Source organism: Capsicum annuum, chromosome 11 (genome assembly GCF_002878395.1).
Source record: "Capsicum annuum cultivar UCD-10X-F1 chromosome 11, UCD10Xv1.1, whole genome shotgun sequence".
Classification (NCBI taxonomy): domain Eukaryota; kingdom Viridiplantae; phylum Streptophyta; class Magnoliopsida; order Solanales; family Solanaceae; genus Capsicum; species Capsicum annuum.
This window is the reverse complement of record NC_061121.1, coordinates 126235836-126257332: the sequence shown is the minus strand read 5'-3', so window position 1 is coordinate 126257332 and position 21497 is coordinate 126235836. Positions and strand designations below refer to the sequence as shown.

The window sequence follows — 21497 nt, the reverse complement described above, 5'->3', positions numbered from 1 at the left end:
GGCCTCCCTCCCTCTCCATCTTGAGCGACTTCTTCATTTTCAGCCACTTCAAGTCCTAATTCTTCCCCCAAGAAATACAATTTCCCTTCTCTCAATATCACATTTCTCCGATTAGGACACTCACTAGCCTTGTGTCCCCATCCGTGGCATTTGAAGCATTGGAATCCCTTGACACTGGAAGAAACATTCGGCTTTCCCTCAAACTGTGGAGGAGGTGGTTGAGCACTCTTGCTCATGGGTGGAGGGGTCTTGACTGGTTGTTGTTTGGATTTGTTCCACCCCGAAGACGAGGGAACCACTTCTTTCCCCTTGGTCCAACCCGAGGGCTCTTGGTAGGCTTTGGTTTTGTAGGCCGACCTTTCCCTGTTCTCTCATTCAATCTCTAAAGCCGCTTGAAAGATCCCTTCAATAGTTTCAAACTTATGAAGTGTCATGTGTGTAGAGATTTCCTTATTTAGGCCGACCTTGAACCGGATGATATCGTGGCTCACTTGTTCTCCTCTATGATCAAGTTTCAAGATAAGTTGTTGAAACTCATCATAGTAGGCTGCCACACTTTTGTTTCCTTGCTTCAAGTTGTACAATTTTGCAAGGAGTTCAAGTTGTACAATTTAGCAAGAGAGTTCAAGTTGTACAAAAGTTCCACACTTTTGTTGAACATTCACCTCAAGAACATTATCAACAACAATAAGAACACTTATGAACAACAACAATATTCAAGTCATCCAACCCTTCAACAACACTAAACAAAAGCTCAAATCTTGGCCCTTAGACTCAAGTGTGCTAGAGAAACAACAAGCTAACACACAAAACTACTAAGACAAGCAAAATAACACCTATAACTAGACACAAATTCGGCCAAACAAGAAGAATGGACAGATTTGCTTCCTTTTTGGAATTTTCAGATTTTCAACACTTACTTTTTTTTTCGACTAAGAGAGCCCAAGATTGGTAGTGTAGGAACACAACTAGCCTTAGCTTTGATACCAAACGGTATCTAAAAGAGCACGAAATAGTCCGCAATCGCACAAACAGTCCACACGCACAAGACACTTAACGGAAATAACAAACACCAACTTAAACGATAGAGAAGATAGGTAACTTGACGCAAGGAGAACTCATAATGCAGCAACTAAAGAGTGTATTAATACTCTAAAACCTCTACAAAACAAGTTAACAAGCACCACGTTCTTACGGAACACAAGAGGAGCTCGGTTCCCTCAAGCACTCTCGTTTCTAGCCGATACACACAATACAAGAAGAAACCATTTCTTGTGGTGTCAAATGGTGGTCTACTCTCTTCTTGAGAGGCAGATGATGTTCAATATTACAAGTGATTTTTAAGAATAAGCTAACTAAGAGAACAAGACTAAAGAAACACCTTAAATAGTCTTTACAAAAAGGATGGCAAAAGGACCCCTTTGCCCTTAATGAAAGGGGAGGGTGTGGAGTGTTTGGGGCAGCCTTGGGGGTGTATTTTGGGCCCCTAATGTCAGCCCCCACATGTCAATACGTACACTCCCTTGGGCGAGTTTGCAACAAGCCCAACCGCATCCATTTTCATAAACATGCCTTGAAGCCTTTGTAGTTCCCGAGCTTGACTTCTAGTAAATGGTCTAGAGCCCGTGACACCCGTATCAGGATATCCTTGTTTATCCTATCCGGCGTACCAAAAGACCCCTAAAAGGAATTAAAGAAAGGATAGAATTGCTAAGGGAATCAGAGGAAGACAAACTCCCAGATCTGTGTAACTATTGTGGGAGCCACTGACCTGCTCCAATAAATTTAGAAGCTTCCGAGCCTTCTCAGGAATATCCACTAATCTCACAGCTGCTACATCCAAGGCAGCCTTTTGAGCCACAGATAATTGCCCAGTTCCATCATCATTGACTACATCTGGCTTGTTTTGATCGATACTTGACCGAGAAACTGAGAGAGAGAGGCTTGTACTCAACCTAGCAAGAGTAGCCTTGAGAGAAGCTTCAAAGACTGAAGATCTGCTGGTTAAACAATCAGCAACTGTGAGGATCTGCAGTGCACCTTGAACAAATGACCACTCCTCCTCACCTGATGTGAAGTCAACCTTACGTGCATTTGAAGCTGCTTCCCTTCTTTCTGCTCCAGTATCTTTTTTGGTACTAATAGCATCCACATCCAACCCACAAACTGCTCTCAATGATTTTACGTTTTCCTGCAAAGTGGAAATATACTGTAGCATGACATCATCCAGCGCAATAATTAGTTCATCCACCTCAGAACCACCAGTAAAGTTGATGCATCTTTCGACTGCTGCTTCAAGAAGCAAAATGACTTGTGGAATTGATTCTTCCATCCTTCGGATAGTTTCACTAAGTTCAACTCCCTGGACTCCCACAAGAGTAACAGCAGCTCCTCTGAGATCAAGTCCTGCAATCTCACCAGAAAGAACGGCACGCTCCATCTGTCCATATCTAGATCACAAATTTAGAAGCATTTAGGGTACGGATACTTGATACTGAAAAGCACATGACCTTGAGATTACAATTTAGATCCTCCAATGACACCAGACAAAGTATTTGAAAAAAATGCTCAACAGTCAGTCTAAGAGAACCACCCAATGATAAGACCTTCACATGTAAATAGTCAACACGCCTGATCATATCAGGATGATAAAATTTAAGCAGGAAATCTCAAGTTAATGGACCTACAAGTTGATACTTATTACAACCAGCTCCAGCTGTGCTTCATCTAGCATAAAGGTCTAGGATGTGAGAGAAAAACAGAGTGATGTAATATCACATACCACAAGATGCTAAGTAGTCATTATTCCTAAAATACTTGCAGAAAAGCATTAAAAGAAGAATCAACTAACGCATATTGCTATCCTCATCAAAAGCACTATATTTCTGCAACTTCAATCATCTAGACGAGAACTAACTTTTCCTACTCGATAATCCAAGACTTGAAAGGGCTAAAGCTATATATACAACTTACATGATGGTGGTACTCAACTCAAATCACACCCCATAAATGCATTGCAATAAAATAAAAGACCTTCGCATGAGAATAAAAGTGCTGCTCCTCAAAAGGAAGCACCGGAAAGAATGAATAGAGAAAATTTGGTATCTGCACAAGGGAGTGCCACATGCAGTGGAAAAAAATGTGAAGACAAAAGGGATAAACAAGAATATTTGCTTTTTGTATGCATGCATACCGCCTTTTGAAAGATTCATAAGGAAAGTAGACTGCCTTCAGAGCATCCAACACAACTTGAGGATCAGCGTCTGAAAACAGGTGTTGAATGTTCCTAGCAAAGCTCCCAGTTGTATTATGAAGTTCAATTAGAGCTTCCAAATGTTTGGTCTGAATCTTTGCACCTTTTGGCAAATCTCCATTTGAAATTTCAATTATACCTGAAATTCAATGCAAAATCTGAGGCAGAATGGATGGAAAACATCCAAAACCTTTGATTATCCAAGTATAAAGATAGTGAAATCCAAAAAGAATATAATGGGGAAATTAAAGCCGAATCTTTCCATGCATAAAGTGGTAATAGTGACATCCAAATAGTTGATTTGCATGCTCAAAACTTCATTTTTGAATCTTCCATATAAATACTACTTTAAGCCATTTATATGCTTGGGAATTAGTTGGACATCGATTCTTCAGAAAGTTGGATGAAAAAGAGAAAGCAGAGAAAGTTGGATGAAAAAGAGAAGGCAGCATCATAACCGAAAGATCAGAAAACATGATAAACTTATGCTTAGATAATACTACTACGTGCAACTGTGCAAGAGAACAAGAAGTCTATGTTTAGATCATGATTCTCCAGAACTCCTAAAGAATAATAAAACCACACCTTTAGCCAAGGCTTTTGTCTCAGGCACGGCATCCCCAGTGGCAAGGTTGATCTGTGATGCAAAACTCACAGTAATAGCTGACATTGTTTCAATTAGTAATTTTGGTACAAGAGTTCTGTACTCTTCTGGAAAGGCAAACAGACACCTGCACCAAAAAATTATAAAAACCTATTGTTCACTAGAGCAACATTAAATTAAGATATCATAATTTGTCACCACTTTCTCTTCTATATTTTCTTGACCTTTTTTCGAGGGAGGGGGTTGGGTGGGAAAGGCCGTCTGTGGGTTATAAAGCAAGAGGTTGGTTGGTATTGAATCAAAGTCATCTTCCTCATAAATTGAGACTAGCCAAGTTAGTAGAATCCCTCTTCTCTTTTCTCTTTACCTTTCTAGAATGTGGCAAACATAATATCTTTTGTATATTAATTTCTTCATGAAAACTGTTTTCGAGTATGCATATGGTTTAAAGGTGTTAAAGTACAGTTGAAACACCAACCCGGTTGCTTCCACCAGTAACCATATTTTTCAGTTTCCCACCTGGTGTCTGTCTTTCTGCTTTGGTACCCAGCTTATTCGTACTTGCACCAGAAAGTTACACTTTGGGGGTAGCCTTTCCCTAGTAATGGTGAGTCCATTCCCAAGGCTCGAACCCAAGACCTCTGGTTTGGGCGATTGCCTCCTTATTCATTTTGGATAATAGTAAGGAAAAAATCTAAGAAAAACCTTTAAAAGAGTTGAGAATATGATATGTATTGTCAAGCAATTCACTTGTTTGTTTTCAATTTTAGGTGTGAGAAAACAAGTAGTTCCTCTATCCCAATTTATGAGGTATGGAGTGGCTGACAGCGTTGTTTGACGTCATTTTTAGGATGGCAAAGATGCCCGAAACTTGGAGATGGAGTACGATGATTCCTTTATACAAGGGTGACATTCAAACTTGCAACAACTATAGGGGTATCAAGTTGTTGAGTCACATTATGAAGGTTTGGGAAAGGTTGGTAGAGTTGAGGATGAGGAGGATTGTGACTATTTTCGAGAATCAGTTTGAATTCATGTCAGGTTGCTCAATTACCGAGGTCATTCATCTTGTGAGGAGATTGGTGGAACACTATAGGGAGAGGATGAAGGACTTACACATGGTGTTTATCGAACTTGAGAAGGCGTATGACAGTCCCAGGGAGATTCTAGGGAGGTGCTTGGAGGTTAGAGGAGTTTTCGTGGCATACACTAGATCGATTCAGGACATGTACAACGACGGAGCAAAAACTCTTGTGAGGACGGTGGAGAAGATTCGAAGCACTTCCCTATTTGACAAGGTTGCACCGGGGATCAACTCTTAGTAGTTTTTATTCGCCCTGGTAATGGATGTATTGATGCGGCATATAAAAGGGGAAGTGCATTGGTGTATACTACTTGTTAATGATGTAGTTCTCATTAGGGAGGAGTCAATGATAAGTTGGACGTTTGGAGACAAACCCTAGAGTTTAGGTTAAGCAGGACCACGGTGAAATACTTGGAGTGCAAGTTCAATGATTTGACACAGGAGGTCAACATTATATTATATTATATTATATTATACTATTTAGGAGCAGCCAAAAGCAGTCAGCTAGTGGTCAACATGCTTGCTTCTAGCCGAGGGCATTTTGGTAAATTTTATACTTTTTCCATTTTAATTAGTTTATCCTACTTTTCTATTTAATCTGTTATATATTATACTATTTAGAAGCGGCCAAAAGCAGGCAGCTAGTGGTCAACATGCTTGCTTCTAGTACGTAACAAGCACTATAAATTACAATAACTAACAATTTTAAATATTCAAAAGGCATAAATATTCTTGATTGATACTCATAATTCTATTGGTTCAACATAAATTGGGATAGAGGGAGTAATATATATTACTTGAAAATTTCATAAAAAGTGTTATAAACCACAATAATTAACAACTTAAAACATTTAAAGGCGCATAAAAAATTTGTTTGACATTCCAAATTCTATCAATGCCATATAAATTGGGACAGTGAGAGTAACATATATTACTTGAAAATTACATAGAAAGTCCTATAAAGCATAATAACTAACAACTTAAAAAATATATTCAACACTTTATGGGTGTTGACCCAAGTAGGCCTAGGACAAGACAAGAGACCTTTCCGCCTTCCTTCACTCTGCAATAGCCCGACGACTCTTCCTTCACAAGTAGGCTTGGCGCTTAGTCAATTTGAAAAGATAGAAAGATGCAAGAAGACTGAGGAGGCGATGGAGTGAATGATTTCAAGGCTGGGATCACGAACAGGAATCTGAAGCTAAATAGAAAAAAAAGGCTAAGGTCAAGACAGTCTTGGCTAAGCAATTCATCTTCCAGCTTTGTGAGGTATTTATTATTCTACAATCAGCAGCAATCAGCAGCCCATTGAGTGTTACATACATAATCAAAATGATTTGGGGTATTACATTAGCATCCTCGGTAGTAAAAAAATTTCATCAAAGTCAAAGCAAAGAACGATTTTTCTTTCCTCTGAGGCTCCGAGATAATTAAAAAATTCAATTCATGTTTGCAAAAAAACAAATAGAATAACAAAGAGCATCTGAAAATTTTGTAAATGTAGTATAAATCAATAATTAATAACTTAGAATACTTAAAAATCATACAAAAAATTTGGTTGGCTCTCCAACTTCCATCTGTACCATATAAATTTGGACAAAAAGTAAAATATATTGGGTTGTTCTGGCACGGGCTCCTATTTCTAGTGTATGTAGATATATATAATTTTTTATTTTTATTTTTTTGATAAGGAAAATTTATGCTATCTTTTGGGCGAAAAATCATAATTAGTTGCGTTGATGTTGATAGATTTTGGCTGAAAAAGGTGTACTTCTAGCTATAAGGTTTTGCGGTTCTATGTAAGGAGAATTTCTAGAGAAGTTCTGTGGGTCATTGGACTGTAGAGATTTCTATGTTAGCCTCTTCTAATGCATCTGTTAGACCAGTCACTTGAAGCCTCTCACCAAATTATACTGCTTCTAGAAGCCCATGCTGCCTTGGAAGTAGCTACATTGACATCTTATGTCGTCGTTTAACTTATATTAATATTTCACCAATTAATCACTCAATGCTCTCTCTCTCACACACCCCAAACCAATTAACCACTTAGTTCCAGACCCCTTAACCTGAAAACCAATATGCTTTCACCCTTTAAGTGTGACAAAGTAAGAACTGCATAAAAGATGTCTCAATTCCACTCAACATTATACTCGCCACATCATATTGTTCAAGAAACCGATGAGATGATTCCAAAGTTTCTGTCTGAATACATCCTGAATGGGGCATAAAAATGTTATGGTTGCATGTAAGCTTCTTTTTAACAGCTTGGGTCGGGTATATACTTGAATGCCAGTTCCGTCTCTCCTATAATCCTTAACTTCAAAAACGCTTTTTTATGGTTACCAAGTTTCTCTTTCTGCCTATCAGTTTGGAATAGTAACAACCTTATCTAAATCCTAACTTATCAAAAAGAAAAAATGGAAACAGCCTAATCTGCAGTCCATCACCCACAGGTTGCATGCAGGCTTTGACCTTAATTTTTCCATTGTAATAAGGAGGAAAAAGATTTACTGGAGACAAAATAGAGTTCACCTAAGGAAGAGAAGAGAAAAAAGAATATGCAAGGGAAATGAAGCCACAAAAGAAATCGGAAATCTCGAGCAGTTTTTTTACCATTTCATGTTTTTTCATTCTACACCAATACCTATTGATCAGGCAGTCTGCTATAGTCCAGAACCATCGGTGTCAGATAATCTACCCACCAATGTTAGAGCAGCCAGAATCGCACAGAGATCTATAGGAGCATTTCAACCCTGGGATCTTCCAGGTTCATTCTCTCGTGCCTAAACCACAACTTCTGATAGTGAACTTTTTCATTCCTAAGCTGTACTTATAAGAACCAATATCTAGATGTCAGTCCAGCATATGACCATGCTTAAACAGCAACCTCAAGTAAGACAAAGTTAAGAAATCTGAAAGCAAGAGAGCATATGACTTCTAATGTATAGGAGGAAAACGAAGTAGATTTTTTCTTTCATTTTTGATAACCAAAAATCCCAAGTGAGTTAGCTGGCCCAAAATTAGTTGGTCCACAATTCAAAACTCTGGAGAATACAGCTTCCCCCTCTACCCTGCTTTCACTTAAATTCCAGGTTTTTAGTCAGCAGCAGGGTTCTAACCATGACATACGCCCCACTGTCACATCTCGCATTGCGTCCTTCCACTGGACCAAAGCCCTAGGTGCAAAACTAAGTAGTATTATCGGAGAAAAAGATGCAGAAACGCTATCCTTACCACTTCCATTCCTGTTCAAGATAAAGCAATAATTCATCGTAGAAACTAGGCAGCCAACTTGAGAATGATATCATGGATGATTGAAAATCCTGAGAATTTGATACTCTATCTATTTCACTTTTCGCATTTGCAACTTTCTTAGCCTGCTGCCTCAAGTCAAAATCTTCCCAAAGCTGCTGGATTGGCTTGAGGTGGACCTTGGTGTAGTGCAGCTCTAACGACTTGAATCTCCCAATTCTCAGTAGAATCGCACGCATTTCTTGGGCAACATCAACCTATGAAATGGCAACAAGGGTTTTTTACAGTTTCCTTACTGGTTCATCGTGGAAGAATGCATTCATTTGAAAACATAAATATAACTTTTAGAAAAGGGTTACAAGGAGAAAGAGAGCTAAAGTCACCCTTCGATTGCTTAGAGCATCTGTTAGTCGAGATTGGACCACTGAGTCTAGTCTATCTTCTAAAACTTCAAGCTGCCTCCTAATATTGGCAAATTCGGCAACCTGAAAATAGCAGGAGACTTACTAAAGCAAGAACTACTTCACTGCCCATGCAACACACAGTGGCATGAAACATGCAAGTAAACCCACCTCTCCAACAGCAGACAAGCAGTGCCTCATATTAGCCAGAGTTTCTGCAGCCCGTGGAAGATCACCACTGGAAAATACTTCCTCCACTGTTGAGCTTAATTGGGTTAAACCAGCAGCATCCTTAGAATAAGAAAATTCAAGTATTTAGAGGTCATAAAAACATAAAATTAGCAGGAAACAGCAATAATTGCTAGCGTATCCTTAGATACAGGGAATGTTTTTATCCAGAGGTGAAATTTAAGTTAAACATTACTTTGACAAAAGTATTACCTGCAATGTTTCATATGCAGCTTCCATTCTCTGCTTGACAGAATCAACTTTTGCTAGTGTAACTACAGATTCAGCAGATGATCCCTCAGCCTGCGAAGGAATTCAAAGTTGTGAGAGGGGGAAAGACTCATTGGTTTAATTTCTGCGGAGCCTCATTAAAAATTCTACAGAGCACACATGCTCCTGGTAAAAACCCACAGTTATTGGAGGGAAGACATATGGCAACTTTAATTTGACAAAAAATTACTTCACCTGTAATGTTATGTAATGAATATAGGCGCTACAGTATCCATAAGATAAAGTGTCACAAAGATGGAGATGCTAAGATCAACATGTGATTATAGATAAGATAAAAAATAACCACTAAAAGGTGCAAGTAGCATGCGTTGAGGCTAAATGAGAGAAGATCTGATAGCATTCATGATGGCATGTCTCCATAAGAACATGAGTGAAGCTTTGGAAGTTGAGGAGATGCCAGGCAAGGTTGCTAGGCTTCAATGGGAAATCAAGAAGATGCTTATTGTGGAAGAAGAGCCCAAGAATTATAGGAGTGGGCTAAGTGCTGCACGTATTTCATGGTCCAAGCCCGAGTCCAAGAGGAGGAAAATTAGGACAACATAGAGGTCAAGAAGAGCAGAAAAGAGAGCTGAAATTTCTACCCAAAAGTGAGCCGATTTGCACGCCTAACATGGGAAGAGTTACACGACCCAAAAGACTGATTTACATGCAAGTCTGTGTGTTTTGGTGCAAAAATTTGTGACTTACTCCCTTTCTTTGTTAGGTAGTTTTTGGAATAAGTGTTGACATTTATTTTACATGTTTTTCTAGCTTCCTAGTTAGGTTTTACGATTTACTATTTCCACAAGAATAGAATTCGAATCCCATTCTATTTGACATATGATTGCTCGAAATTTCCCCTATATCTAGGGGTGGATTTGTTTTTTTTACAACAACATTATTATCAATATTCTTGAGAGTTCTTTTTTGTATACCTTTGTGTTTTGGCTAGTTAGAAGTTATCTTACAACCTCACAAGAACGATTTCTTTAAGAGTTAAGATTAGTTTTGTGCTTGATATTTATGGTTCATATTTGAACTAATTGGAGAAGGTAATTAGTCTCATACTAATTATTATCTTTAATTATTCAATTAGGGGTCTAGATCACTTTCATCTAAGTTCTTGAACTGAATCTGCTTGTATATATGACTAGCCCAAATCCCCTAATTAGGTTTAATACAATCAATTATGGTTCTTAGCAATTATGTTTGAGATTTAGGGATTTATTTCTCAAATTTCGTCCATTTTATTTTTCTAGTCTTTAGTCTTCCTATTTTTCAATTTGCTCATTATTTTCTTCTTTTTTTTCAAGTAACCCGATTCTTATCAAGGTCGCTTAAAATGGTCTTGTCAAGCCTTGCATCAACCTCCAGATGTACCGACACATACGTATGAGACCATGTAAAGTGAAGGTGCTATAAAGGGCCGAGGTAAACCTGAAATAACATGGAAGGAAGTTGTCTTGAAATGACTTACAATTTCTTGGAATTCAAGCAAACTTAGATAAATAGAACACAATCGAACTAAAAGATTTATATCGGTAATATCAACTAGTTACGGATACGTACAGCCATGTTAGTACGTTTATTTAGTTCCAACGCTTTTCTAGGAGTATATTTAGTCTAATTAGATAAATAGAACACAATAACGAAAAGATTTATATCGGTAATATCAACTAGTTAGGGATATGTAGAGCCATGTAAGTACGTTTATTTAGTTCCAACGCTTTTCTAGGAGTATATTTAGTCTAATCATAGATATATATGCAGTAAGAATACAGGAACTAAATATTATACTATTATTGATATATTTAAATTTCTTTTTACTTTTACTTTTATTTGGTATGATTAAGGCATGAGATGAGTTTGATTGGATACACATGGTTAGTGAAGATTTATATAGCCGATCCTGGCAAGTTTAGGTTAAAAACAAATGCTCTTATACTCTTCCTTCTTCCTTTGTTTCTTTCTTTCTTTTACCATATGAGTTCAGGATAAACACTGAGGAATTATAGAGGCAACCCCAACTAGTTTGGGGTTTGAGATGTAGATGTACTTGTATTCTTCGGGAGGATTCTTCATCTTTCACATTTCTTATATATATATATATATATATCAACAATGAAAAAGAAAATGTAAATGCAGGGAAAAGAGAGGTGAACTTTTTTAAGCTTTAGGAAGATGGCGGACAGAGAGGAACGAAGAGAGAGAGCATCGTCACGGAGGCGGATGACATCCCGAGTAGCGCGGGGAACACGGAGGAGTGCGGCAGCGCTTTGCTCCTCAAGGGAAGAGGCGATCTCTTCGGACACCATCTGAAGCTTCATTTCCAGATCCACCAGGTGTTTGTCCAGTGGATCCTGTGGGTGTCGTGACTGGCACGCTGCGTTTATCCATTTTTGGGGGTCAAATTTCTGGTCGGAGAACGAACCCAGATCCACCATCATCATTCCCCTACCCAATTTCTGATCTTCTCCGGTTTTCAGTCTCTGATGTTCTGGTAGTAGTTTGCTTTTTATCCCCTTCTTTTCTTAGACACGGAAAAAGATGTTTTTGCAACCCCCGTGTTAAATAATTTCCACGAAATTAAAGAATGCAAGGGTTGTTAGCTTTTTATTTTTTATGATCTTTTTATTTGGTGGAAAAAATATATGCTAAACAAAGAGGGGCAACCACACTTTTAAGAGTCTGTAAAATCTTTGTTTTGCCTCACTTTCTTACTAGGCAAACCTTTCTTTCCCGGAAAATTGATTTTCCACCTGTCACTCATCTCCTGTCAACCTCATTCATCACAAAAAATATTAGATAATTACTAGACTAATGTACTTATTATTATATTATGGTATTCGGATATAAGAAATTGTATATATGCAACACCAACTTCAACTCTAGTTCAAGTCTAAGACAAGAATACTTTTGAAGTTATTTAACACCTTCAACACTAGATTATGAATAATCTATCTAAGAAATGTGTTTATTTTCAGAAAATAGATGAAATAGAATTTGTAAGGCCAAGTCCCCCGACTTCACGGAGTGTAATTCCCCTCACTATACCCGAGGTTATGCAGCCTTCCTCCCAGGATAAAATAGCCTTCAATCCGAACAATAGTGGTACCTGAAATTATTGGATTCAACGAACTCACTCAATAGTTTGATTGATTATACAGAATGTTTTGAAGACTAGAGCAGAGTTTGTAATCCAGAAAATTCGTATCTAAATCTGTGGATGAAAGCAGGTTTATATAGTCTTCATACGCCTCTTCTGAAAAGTGGCAATGGTTCACTTTAAAAGGTGTGACCTTTCCTGAAAAATCATGTCTGTTCGTCCAAAGATTGCATTTTTTTCGAACAGACAAACCATTTCATGAATCAGTGTGTCATTTCGTTGAAGGATTGCATCCTTTTGAAGCATCAGTTCGAAACAGTTCATCCTTTTGAAGCATCAATTTGAAACGTTGCATGCATGCATATAACTGGAGAATCAAAACACAAAAAAATTTACTGCGTTTTTTATTTTCCCTTCAGATTAATTTTCTGTCAAATAAATTTTGTCCAAAAAGATAAATCTCATCGATCGACCATTTTCCAAATCCGAAACCGAAGTTGAGCCGAGCGAGCAACGACGACGGCGTGAGGCATCTCTTATTTCTTACCTCACTTACCAAGTGGAATAAGTGTTTCTTAATATAAACACTTGAAAGTCATATTCTCCCACCAATGTGGGAGGAGTAGTAGACTTTCCATTTTAGAGTACACTTTCCATTTTAGTATTTTCTTCTCTATTTTTCCTTCCACTTGGGTTCCTCCATTTTCATTCACACTTTTCATATACTTTGAACCCAACAATCCCGCACATGAATGGGGAATGACTATTTTTCATAAAATTTTACAGACAAGTATGTGATCATCAAGCAAAGACTAATTTCATCTAGATAAGTGGGTTTCCCTTTGAACTTTCCGTGGTGAACATGCATCGAAAGCACTCGGTCAATCAGTAGATTTGATATCTTTGAACCGTCGACCTTTAATGTACACCTTGACAACACATGTTACACAACCAGTCTTTTACCGTTTATGGTTCTCACGATTTTGTTCTTTTCAGCCATGAACACGTCCCAGTTTCATGAGAGTTTAGAGAATAGGCCTTTACTAACATTCTCCTTGAAGCGGCTTCCACTTCGCCCTTACATAGGTGATTTCTAAACGTTCAATCCTATAGATTAAACTATTTGGTCAAATTTGCCAAATTTAGATAATCATTAAAAAACTTTTCACCTTAAGTCTTATCCTTGTTTACTAACCATTGTCTACATCATGAGAATGAGTTGGGTATATTGACAATGTTGAACCTGTCAGTCACAACTTTGTTTGATCTCTTTGAACCTAGCTCTTGGGATCTCCAGTCTGCTAGGTAGGGTTACCGCCATGTTGACTTGTCATAGGACTTAAACCCATTCTCTTGGATGTCCTTTCCACTCCTTCTCTAGCTAGGCCTTTTGTAAATGGATCTGATACATTATCCTTTGACTTTACATAGTCAATAGTGATAATTCCACTAGAGAGAAGTTCCCTAACGATATTATGTCTTCATCGTATGTGACGAGATTTACCGTTGTACATCATGCTTTCTGCCCTACCTATTGCCGCTTGGCTATCACAGTGTATACATACTAGTGCCACTAGTTTGGGCCAATAAGGAATATCTTCCAAAAATTTTTGGAGTTATTCTACTTCTTCACCGACTTTATCCAATGCGATAAATTCAGATTCCATTGTAGAGCGAGCAATACAAGTTTGTTTGGATGATTTCCAAGAAACTGCTCCTCTACCGAGAGTAAATACATATCCACTTGTGGATTTTACTTCATTCGATCCGATGATCCAATTTGCATCACTATATCCTTCGAGTACCACGGGATATTTATTATAATGCAAAGCATAGACTTGAGTGTATTTAAGATACCCCAAAACTCTTTTCATTGTCATCCAATGAGTTTTGTTGGGATTACTCGTGTACCGACTCAATTTACCAATAGCGCATGCTATGTCTGGTCGTGTACATTTTATTATATACATTAAACATCCCTCTTGCGTACTCCAATTGTGAGTCACTTTCACTTTCATTCTTTCGAAGTGCAAAGCTCACATCCAATGGAGTCTTGGTAATACCGAATTCCATATACTTGAATTTGTCAAGTATATTTTTCGATATAATGAGACTGTGACAATGCCAACCCTTGTGCAGTTTTATGGATTTTTATTCCTAAGACCACATTCACAACTCCAAGATATTTCATATCAAACTTGCTCTCGAGCATTGTGTAGCATTTGAGGATTTACCTAGTAAGTTTTTATAGTATTGGGTAAATGAATTAATTAAGGTATATGGCTTATTAAAGTGAGTTGTGTGGTTATTAGTTGACTACTATGTGTCTATCTTACTTGATGGCTTTAAGTCTAGAATTCTAGTTAGTGAACCTTGTTTCGTTGACTGATGATCTTGCTTTATATCATAATTTAGCTCAATCGACCGATGATTCCTACTGAGTACCCGTTGTTTTGATACTCATACTATATTTTTGTTCCATTTTGGTGCAGATTCGAGTACTAGTTATCGTCGTTGAGTTGAGTTCGTACAGTGTTGATCTTCCAAAGACAGGGTGAGCTCTTGGAGTTTCGATTCACCCATTTACCTTTATTTATGTTTAGTCTTTTGTGTTTGAGATGAAATGTATTGACTATTTTAGACTTATGAGTTATTTCCTATTATTAAACTTACATGCTCTTGTACCGATATTACTATGTCGTGGGATTGGTATCTGTATTTTGACTATCTTCTTTTAGTGGAACACTGTCGATTATAATTGTATTCGTGTATTTAGGTTGGTTGGGCATTCCTATCGAAGTAACCCATTGTCTTAGCTCCGGGTTACGGTGTTGGCTTACCTACTGATGGGTTTTAGTAGGTGCCATTATGACTTGTGTATTGGGTCATGACAAATTAGGATTAGAGCCTAGGTTTCACCAGAATTGTCGATACAATAACAAGTGTCTAATAGAGTCCTGAGGATTAGAACGTTGACATGTAATTTCTATCTTTCGGAGGCTGTGGGACATTCTTAGGATTCCTTCACTTCTTGTACTCATATCGTGTTAAGAGTTTGAGTTGATTTGTAGGATATTTTCTTGATTTTACTCTTTCGCAGATGCCCAGGACACGTGCTACAGCTATGCGTGAGGAGGATCCCGAGACTGAGCCCAAGGATCCTACTTCTTTTTAAGAACAACCTTATGATATATCCCCAGTTAGGGACCAGGATGGGCCACCTCCCTAAAACCCCATTCCTATACCTGATCCATAGATTCCTCCGCCACAGCCAGCGGTGGGCCAGAGACCAGCCCAAGCTTCACCAAGTTATATTCCCTCTTTATTGCTTAGAGACATCATGGTTTAACTGTTGGGTATTATTGATAATGCACAGGCTAGTGGGGCAGGAGTACAACCTATAGCTACAATTTCTAGAGTTGAGGTTCCTTTTATGCTGGCAGTTGTTAAGCCGATGGCCACTCAGCCAGTTATGACCTAGCCTACTATGTCTGTTGGGGATCAGAAGATGTTGGGTAAATTTTTGAGGTTGGCTCCGCCTAGGTTTTCAGTGCTCCTAGTGAGGATGCATTTGAGTTTCTTACTGCTTTCAAGGATAGGCTCTGTAGACTAGGCCTTGTTGAGACTCGTGGTGTGGATTACATCATATTTCAGTTGGATTTATCTGCTTGACATTGGTGGAGAGGTTTTATGAGTTCTAGGCCAGACGGAGCTTCTCCCCTATTATGGACTCAATTCTCTGAGATATTCTTGGAGAAGTAAATACCACGCAGCCTTAGAGATCAATTGCGGGATCAGTTCACCAGATTGGAGCAGGATTTTATGACAGTCGTTGAGTATGAGGCCCATTTCCATGAGCTATCTAGGCATGCGACTTTTATTTTGGATACTGGGTATGAGAGAGTTCACTGCTTTTTGAGAGGATTGAGGCTCCCTATTCAGATGGCTACTCAGAGTCTAGTTGCTACGGGTAGAACTTTTGCAGAGGTTTTAGATTATACTAGAGTAATGGAGGACATGCACCATGAGGGTCGTGATAAGAGGCCCAAGTACCAGGGCAGATTTAGTGGGAGCCATATTAATTCCCGATTCAGAGGCTATAGTTCTCATGTTGGGTATCCTTCACATCAGAGTCATACTAGTTCAGGCAGCTCTTCGGACTAGTCAAACTAGTCAACCAGTTCAGGCAGTTTTTCGGACCACTGACGGAGGTTAGTTTGGTACTAATATTCGCCCTAGTAAGGGTGACGATCAGACTTTGAGAGATTCATCTGCAGGCCGTGCTAGACGTGTGATGTGGCGTGGAAACATGACACTTTTGATGCTTAAAACCATGAATTTATGCATGAACTTAGGGTGTTTTGTTAGATATGATGCACTTTGGTGTGAATTACAAGTAAAACAAGTTTATAACATTATTTGGATGAACAGAGGACAAAAAGACCAACTCCGCTTAGTATACGAGCCTGCTCTTGAGTCATAACCATTCGTTACCACTCGATGCTAAATTGTATGAGGAACAAAACCAAAAGCCAAATCAAGAAACCAAGTATGAAAAAGATACGACTCTAGTATCCCAGTCATAAGTTAGGGTACGAGTCGTATACTGTAATAGTAAGCATAATAGAATCTAAGACACTATGTAGGAATTGAAGTATCAGATGGATATGAGTTAGAAGTCTGAGTACGAATTATTTAGAGAAGTCGTATGTAAAACAGTGATCAAGACCTAAAAAGACTGAAGTCCCAAGTGGATATAGATCAAGGACACGAGTCTGTGGGAAACAAAACTTTATTAAATTGAAATCCGTACAAAATTCGGATTATATTAAATTCAAAATAGATTAATTCCAAATAAATATTATGGATTAATATAATTAGATTAATTATTTAAGTCCAAACATGTATGGATTTAAATAAAGTCCAATCTTTATGGGGCTAGTCCATTAATTTGGCCTACAAATGATGAGCCCACTTTATTAAGCCAAAGAAATTGTCATATTCTATAGGCCCAAATAAGCACCACTTGTCAAATGACGTGACATGCCAAGTCAAGGGAAGGATCCAATAGGATCATGCCACATGTCAAAATGATGCAACAGGCCCATGAAATCAAAGCCCATAAAAGGAGCTACGTCACTCAAATCTGATTGGTCAAAGAAAGTCCATCTTCATCATGACTCTTCCCCTTTCCATAACTATAAATAGGGGTCTCATAATTAAGAAAAGGACCGACCCAAGAACTCTAAAAAGAAGCAATAAAAAGCTCGTGGATCAAACGCCGCAATTTCTCTACAAAACTCAAGCATTCAAATCAAGTTCATCAAGATTCAAGATCAAGACCGCAATATTCAAGAACAAGCTCAAAAGCCCTTAATTCAATCACAAGTCGAGATCAAGTCCCTCAAATCAACAAATAAAGTTTAAATTCAAGATCAAGCTATAAGCCCTTGAATTTATATTTGAAAAGGCAAATCAGAGGATTTATAGAGATTGTAACACTCACATATTGAAATCAATAAATTGATTATTGTAATATTTTTCTTATCTCGAATTATTTATTTTAAGGTCTCAAAATTTTACTGTCCAATAAATTCTGGCACGCCCAGTGGGACAATCTCTACCTCTCATCTTAACTTTTCCAACTGCAAAGTTCAACAACACTGAAATGACTTTCAAGATGGTCAACTCTCAATCAACTACTTCCAAGGCTACTGATTCAAAGCTCACTGCTGAAGTAGAAAGAATCCTTGGTGTTACTTTTGGAAGCTTAGGAGTTGTCACAAGGAGCAAGACAGGCTTTCAAAGATAACAAACACATCCAGTGTCGTCCGAACCAACTTCAATTTTTAGATCTTCAACCCCAAAAGGAAAAAAGTCCAATGATAGTGCTTCGGAAGGAGGAAACAGTGTGGCAGAATCACTTAAGAAGACTCTATCTCTACTTGAGCATTCCGGTTCTAAATGCTCTGGCGTAAATAGCGATGGTCGTTCAAGCAACTCATCATCTCCGACTACACCGTATAAGTTGAGCACTTCAAATATCAACTTGTATGATAATCCATGCTACTCTCCAACATCTCTAGTGATTATGAAAACGATGGTGACTGATGCCTCATCTATAGAAGAGCAGCTTGCGAATCTGGCAAAGGCAATTTAGGGCCTGACCAAATACGCTCAGAATCAAGATGCTCAGATTAATAAGATAGTGGATAGGGTGGAAGGCCTGATAGATGGAGAGTCTAGCCATGTGCCTGGAAAATCTATAGAGGTTCATGAGATAGAACATCCAGTGAAACAAACACCACCGACTAAAGATGTGCAAGTTTTTTCTGAGGGAATGATCCTGATTGACCAATTGAAGAAACCCTCAACGACAAGTATGATGTTGTCTTGAAGTCTTTCCTTGCTTATGCCAAGCCTTACATGGCAAGGATTGATAGCCTCAAAATGCATGCTGGCTATCAACCTCCCAAATTTTAATAATTTGAGGGCAAAGGGACCCCAAAATAGCATATCGCACACTTTGTTGAGACATGTAATAATGTTAGAACTCACGGTGACTATCATGTCAAAAAGTTTGTTCATTCCTTAAAGGAAAATGCCTTTGATTAGTATACAAACCTTGAGCCTATCTCTATTGATAGTTGGGAGCAATTGGAACATGAGTTCCTGAATCGCTTTTATAGCATAAGACGCACAGTGAGCATGGTAAAGCTTACAAATACTCGGCAAAAAAAGGATGAACCAGTCATTGACTTCATCAATCGATGGAGAAATACTAGCCTAAACTGTAAAGATAGGCTCAGCGAAGCTTCTGCGATAGAGATGTACATCCAAGGAATGCACTGGGAGTTTCTCTATATCTTGTAAGGCATTAAGCCAAAATACTTTGAAGAGTTAGCTACTTGATCTCACGACATGGAGTTGAGTATGTATTCTACTAGAAAGGGAGCAGCGCCTATCCATGACCCTCGAAGGGGAAATGATAAGCAGGAACCCAAAAGATGGGGCAAGTTTGTCCCCAAAAATGATAACAAGGAGTCCATGAATGTTGATGTGTCTCCTGTGAAGGTCATCGCAAAAGTGAGGAAGAAGTAAAGTGTGAAGACGACTTCTGGAGCATGTCCAAGTCAGAACACTTTGAAGGAGATACAAGAAAAGGAATATCCCTTCCTTGATTCTGATGTTGCTGAGATTTTCAATAAGCTCCTTGCGCATAAGCTTATTAAACTCCAAGAGATAAAGTGAACCAATGAAGCTGGAAGGACCAAAACCCTAATTATTGTAAATATCACAGGCTTGTGAGTCACCCTCTAGAAAAGTTCTTTGTCTTTAAAGACAAAGTCATGGAACTAGTAAATGAGAAGACAATCTTCTTCGACGATGAGACGTCCAGCTCTCATCAAATCTCTATTACATTTGGCTCGCTCGATCCAGTCCAAATATGTGTCGAAGAGCGTAATGAGAAAATATTAGAGCCTGACAAATCTTTACTTGATGAAGGCGATGATGAAGGTTGGACTCTAGTAACCAGGCGCAGACTCAAGAAGACGAATCTACAAAAATAACCGGTTGAGCAACCAACAAAGAGGAAGATAGTAAGAAAATTAATAAAACAAAGGCTGGTCGAGCTTCCAAAAAATACAAGGGTAATGGAGATTCACCACCAAAAACCTCAGCGTCCGGTGACTTTAGAGGAATTCTTACTGAGTTGGTTCCGTGTAAAGACTGCCCAAGTCAACCTTGAGGCATCTTATTTTAATACTGCCAAATAGGGGGCAAAGGGTGAAAATATACCCATAGAAGTTCCTTCATCCTCTGAATCGCTTGCTGAATCTCTTAGGCAAGAGGTACATGAATGTGATACAAAAATCACATTCATAAATAACGATCTTTTGCTTGGTGAGGCTTTACATAACCACCTCTTATACATGGTGGGTTAAATTCTAGGAAAGAAGATCAATAGAATTTTGATAGATGAGGGATCCATAATCAACATCCTGCCTATCCGTACGATGAAAGAACTTGGTATCACTACTAACGAACTAGACGAGAGCTGTATAATGATCCAAGGCTTCAACCAAGGCGGCCAGAGGGCTATGGGACCTATGAAGTTGGGGATTCATATGGATGATTTTCAATCAAATGCATTAATGTATGTGATCGATGCCAAAACTTCTTACAATATTTTGCTTGGTAGGCCTTGGGTGCGTGGGAACAAAATTATCTCATCCTCTTACTATCAATACTTAAAGTACCTCAAAAGTAGAGTGGAAAGAAAGATAGTAGTTGATGATAAGCCATTCACTGAAGCTGAATCACACTTTGCTGATGCAAAATTCTACTTGAAGAACTATATCATGAATGAGAAAAGGGTTGATGATGAACCAAGACCAAGTGTGATGATCTTACAGCCAAGAAGGTCATGGTGACTGTTGAAAAATTTGCCACCAAGAAGCTTCTCTCCACATTAAATAAAGAAAGTGTCGTTCCCATAAAAAATAAAGCAATTCTTATTCTTCACTACGTACCAAAGGTAAGGAAAGAGAAAGATCACCCATCTGATGCCAGAGATAACGTGCTAAAGGGGATAACTTTACCTATTTGGAAGATTGACGCGATAAATCCATCCTCAAGGCTACTTAGAGAAGCTGTGGCTCAAAATTCTCCATAAGATATGACGCTTCCTATGAAGCGTACAAAAGAGGGCTTCGATCCAAATGTATACAAGTTATTTGTAAAGGCTGGATATAATCCTAATAAGCTATCAAGGTTGGGTAAACTTTTGTTAGAAGGTACAATAAGGCAGGCACATAAAGGTATAGGATACACACAACCACCTCCAATTCACATCTCCATCAGAAGGGCGGTTAGCAACTGCATCACTATAGAAGAAGAGTCTATTGCATCTAATAAAAGGCCTTTTGTCTTTGACCAACTTGGAGAATCCACCGCAATAACTTCTGTGTTCAAGAGGTTGGGTCCTTTAAATAAAAATAGAAGTAACAAGAGTTGAAAAAGTCATCAAAGTACGACAATGCACTCCTCGCCTAAGATCCAGAAGGATTTCCAGAGTTTGATTCCTTCTAGAATAAGGCGGAAGATAAAACTAGTGGTTTCATGCAATAAGGTGTTAAAAGAAAAGGCTCATACTGTGGTTTATACTAAGGAATGTGAGAAAGATGAAGAAAGTGTTGGCTTCTCATATCATGTTACAATCCAAATGAGAAAGAGGCCTCATCTCAAATGAAGGTTGATAAAGAGATAAAAGATACTTTATGGTGTCATCATATATC

The 21497-nt window shown here is 38.4% G+C and overlaps 1 protein-coding gene across 1 annotated transcript in view; it reads right to left on the bottom strand.

Annotated features, from left to right (window-relative positions):
• Positions 1 to 11765, bottom strand: part of LOC107853211 (conserved oligomeric Golgi complex subunit 7) — a 17132-nt gene extending 5367 nt beyond the window's left edge. The window contains exons 1-8 of the mRNA XM_016698213.2: positions 11255 to 11765; positions 9036 to 9125; positions 8766 to 8885; positions 8577 to 8678; positions 8176 to 8450; positions 3839 to 3984; positions 3194 to 3392; positions 1772 to 2450 (exon numbers count right to left, since the gene is read on the bottom strand). Of these exons, the coding sequence (XP_016553699.1) occupies positions 1772 to 2450; positions 3194 to 3392; positions 3839 to 3984; positions 8176 to 8450; positions 8577 to 8678; positions 8766 to 8885; positions 9036 to 9125; positions 11255 to 11542 (1899 nt within the window). The 5' untranslated portion in view covers positions 11543 to 11765. The remainder of the gene's footprint in view (positions 1 to 1771; positions 2451 to 3193; positions 3393 to 3838; positions 3985 to 8175; positions 8451 to 8576; positions 8679 to 8765; positions 8886 to 9035; positions 9126 to 11254) is intronic.
• Positions 11766 to 21497: the final 9732 nt, after the last annotated feature.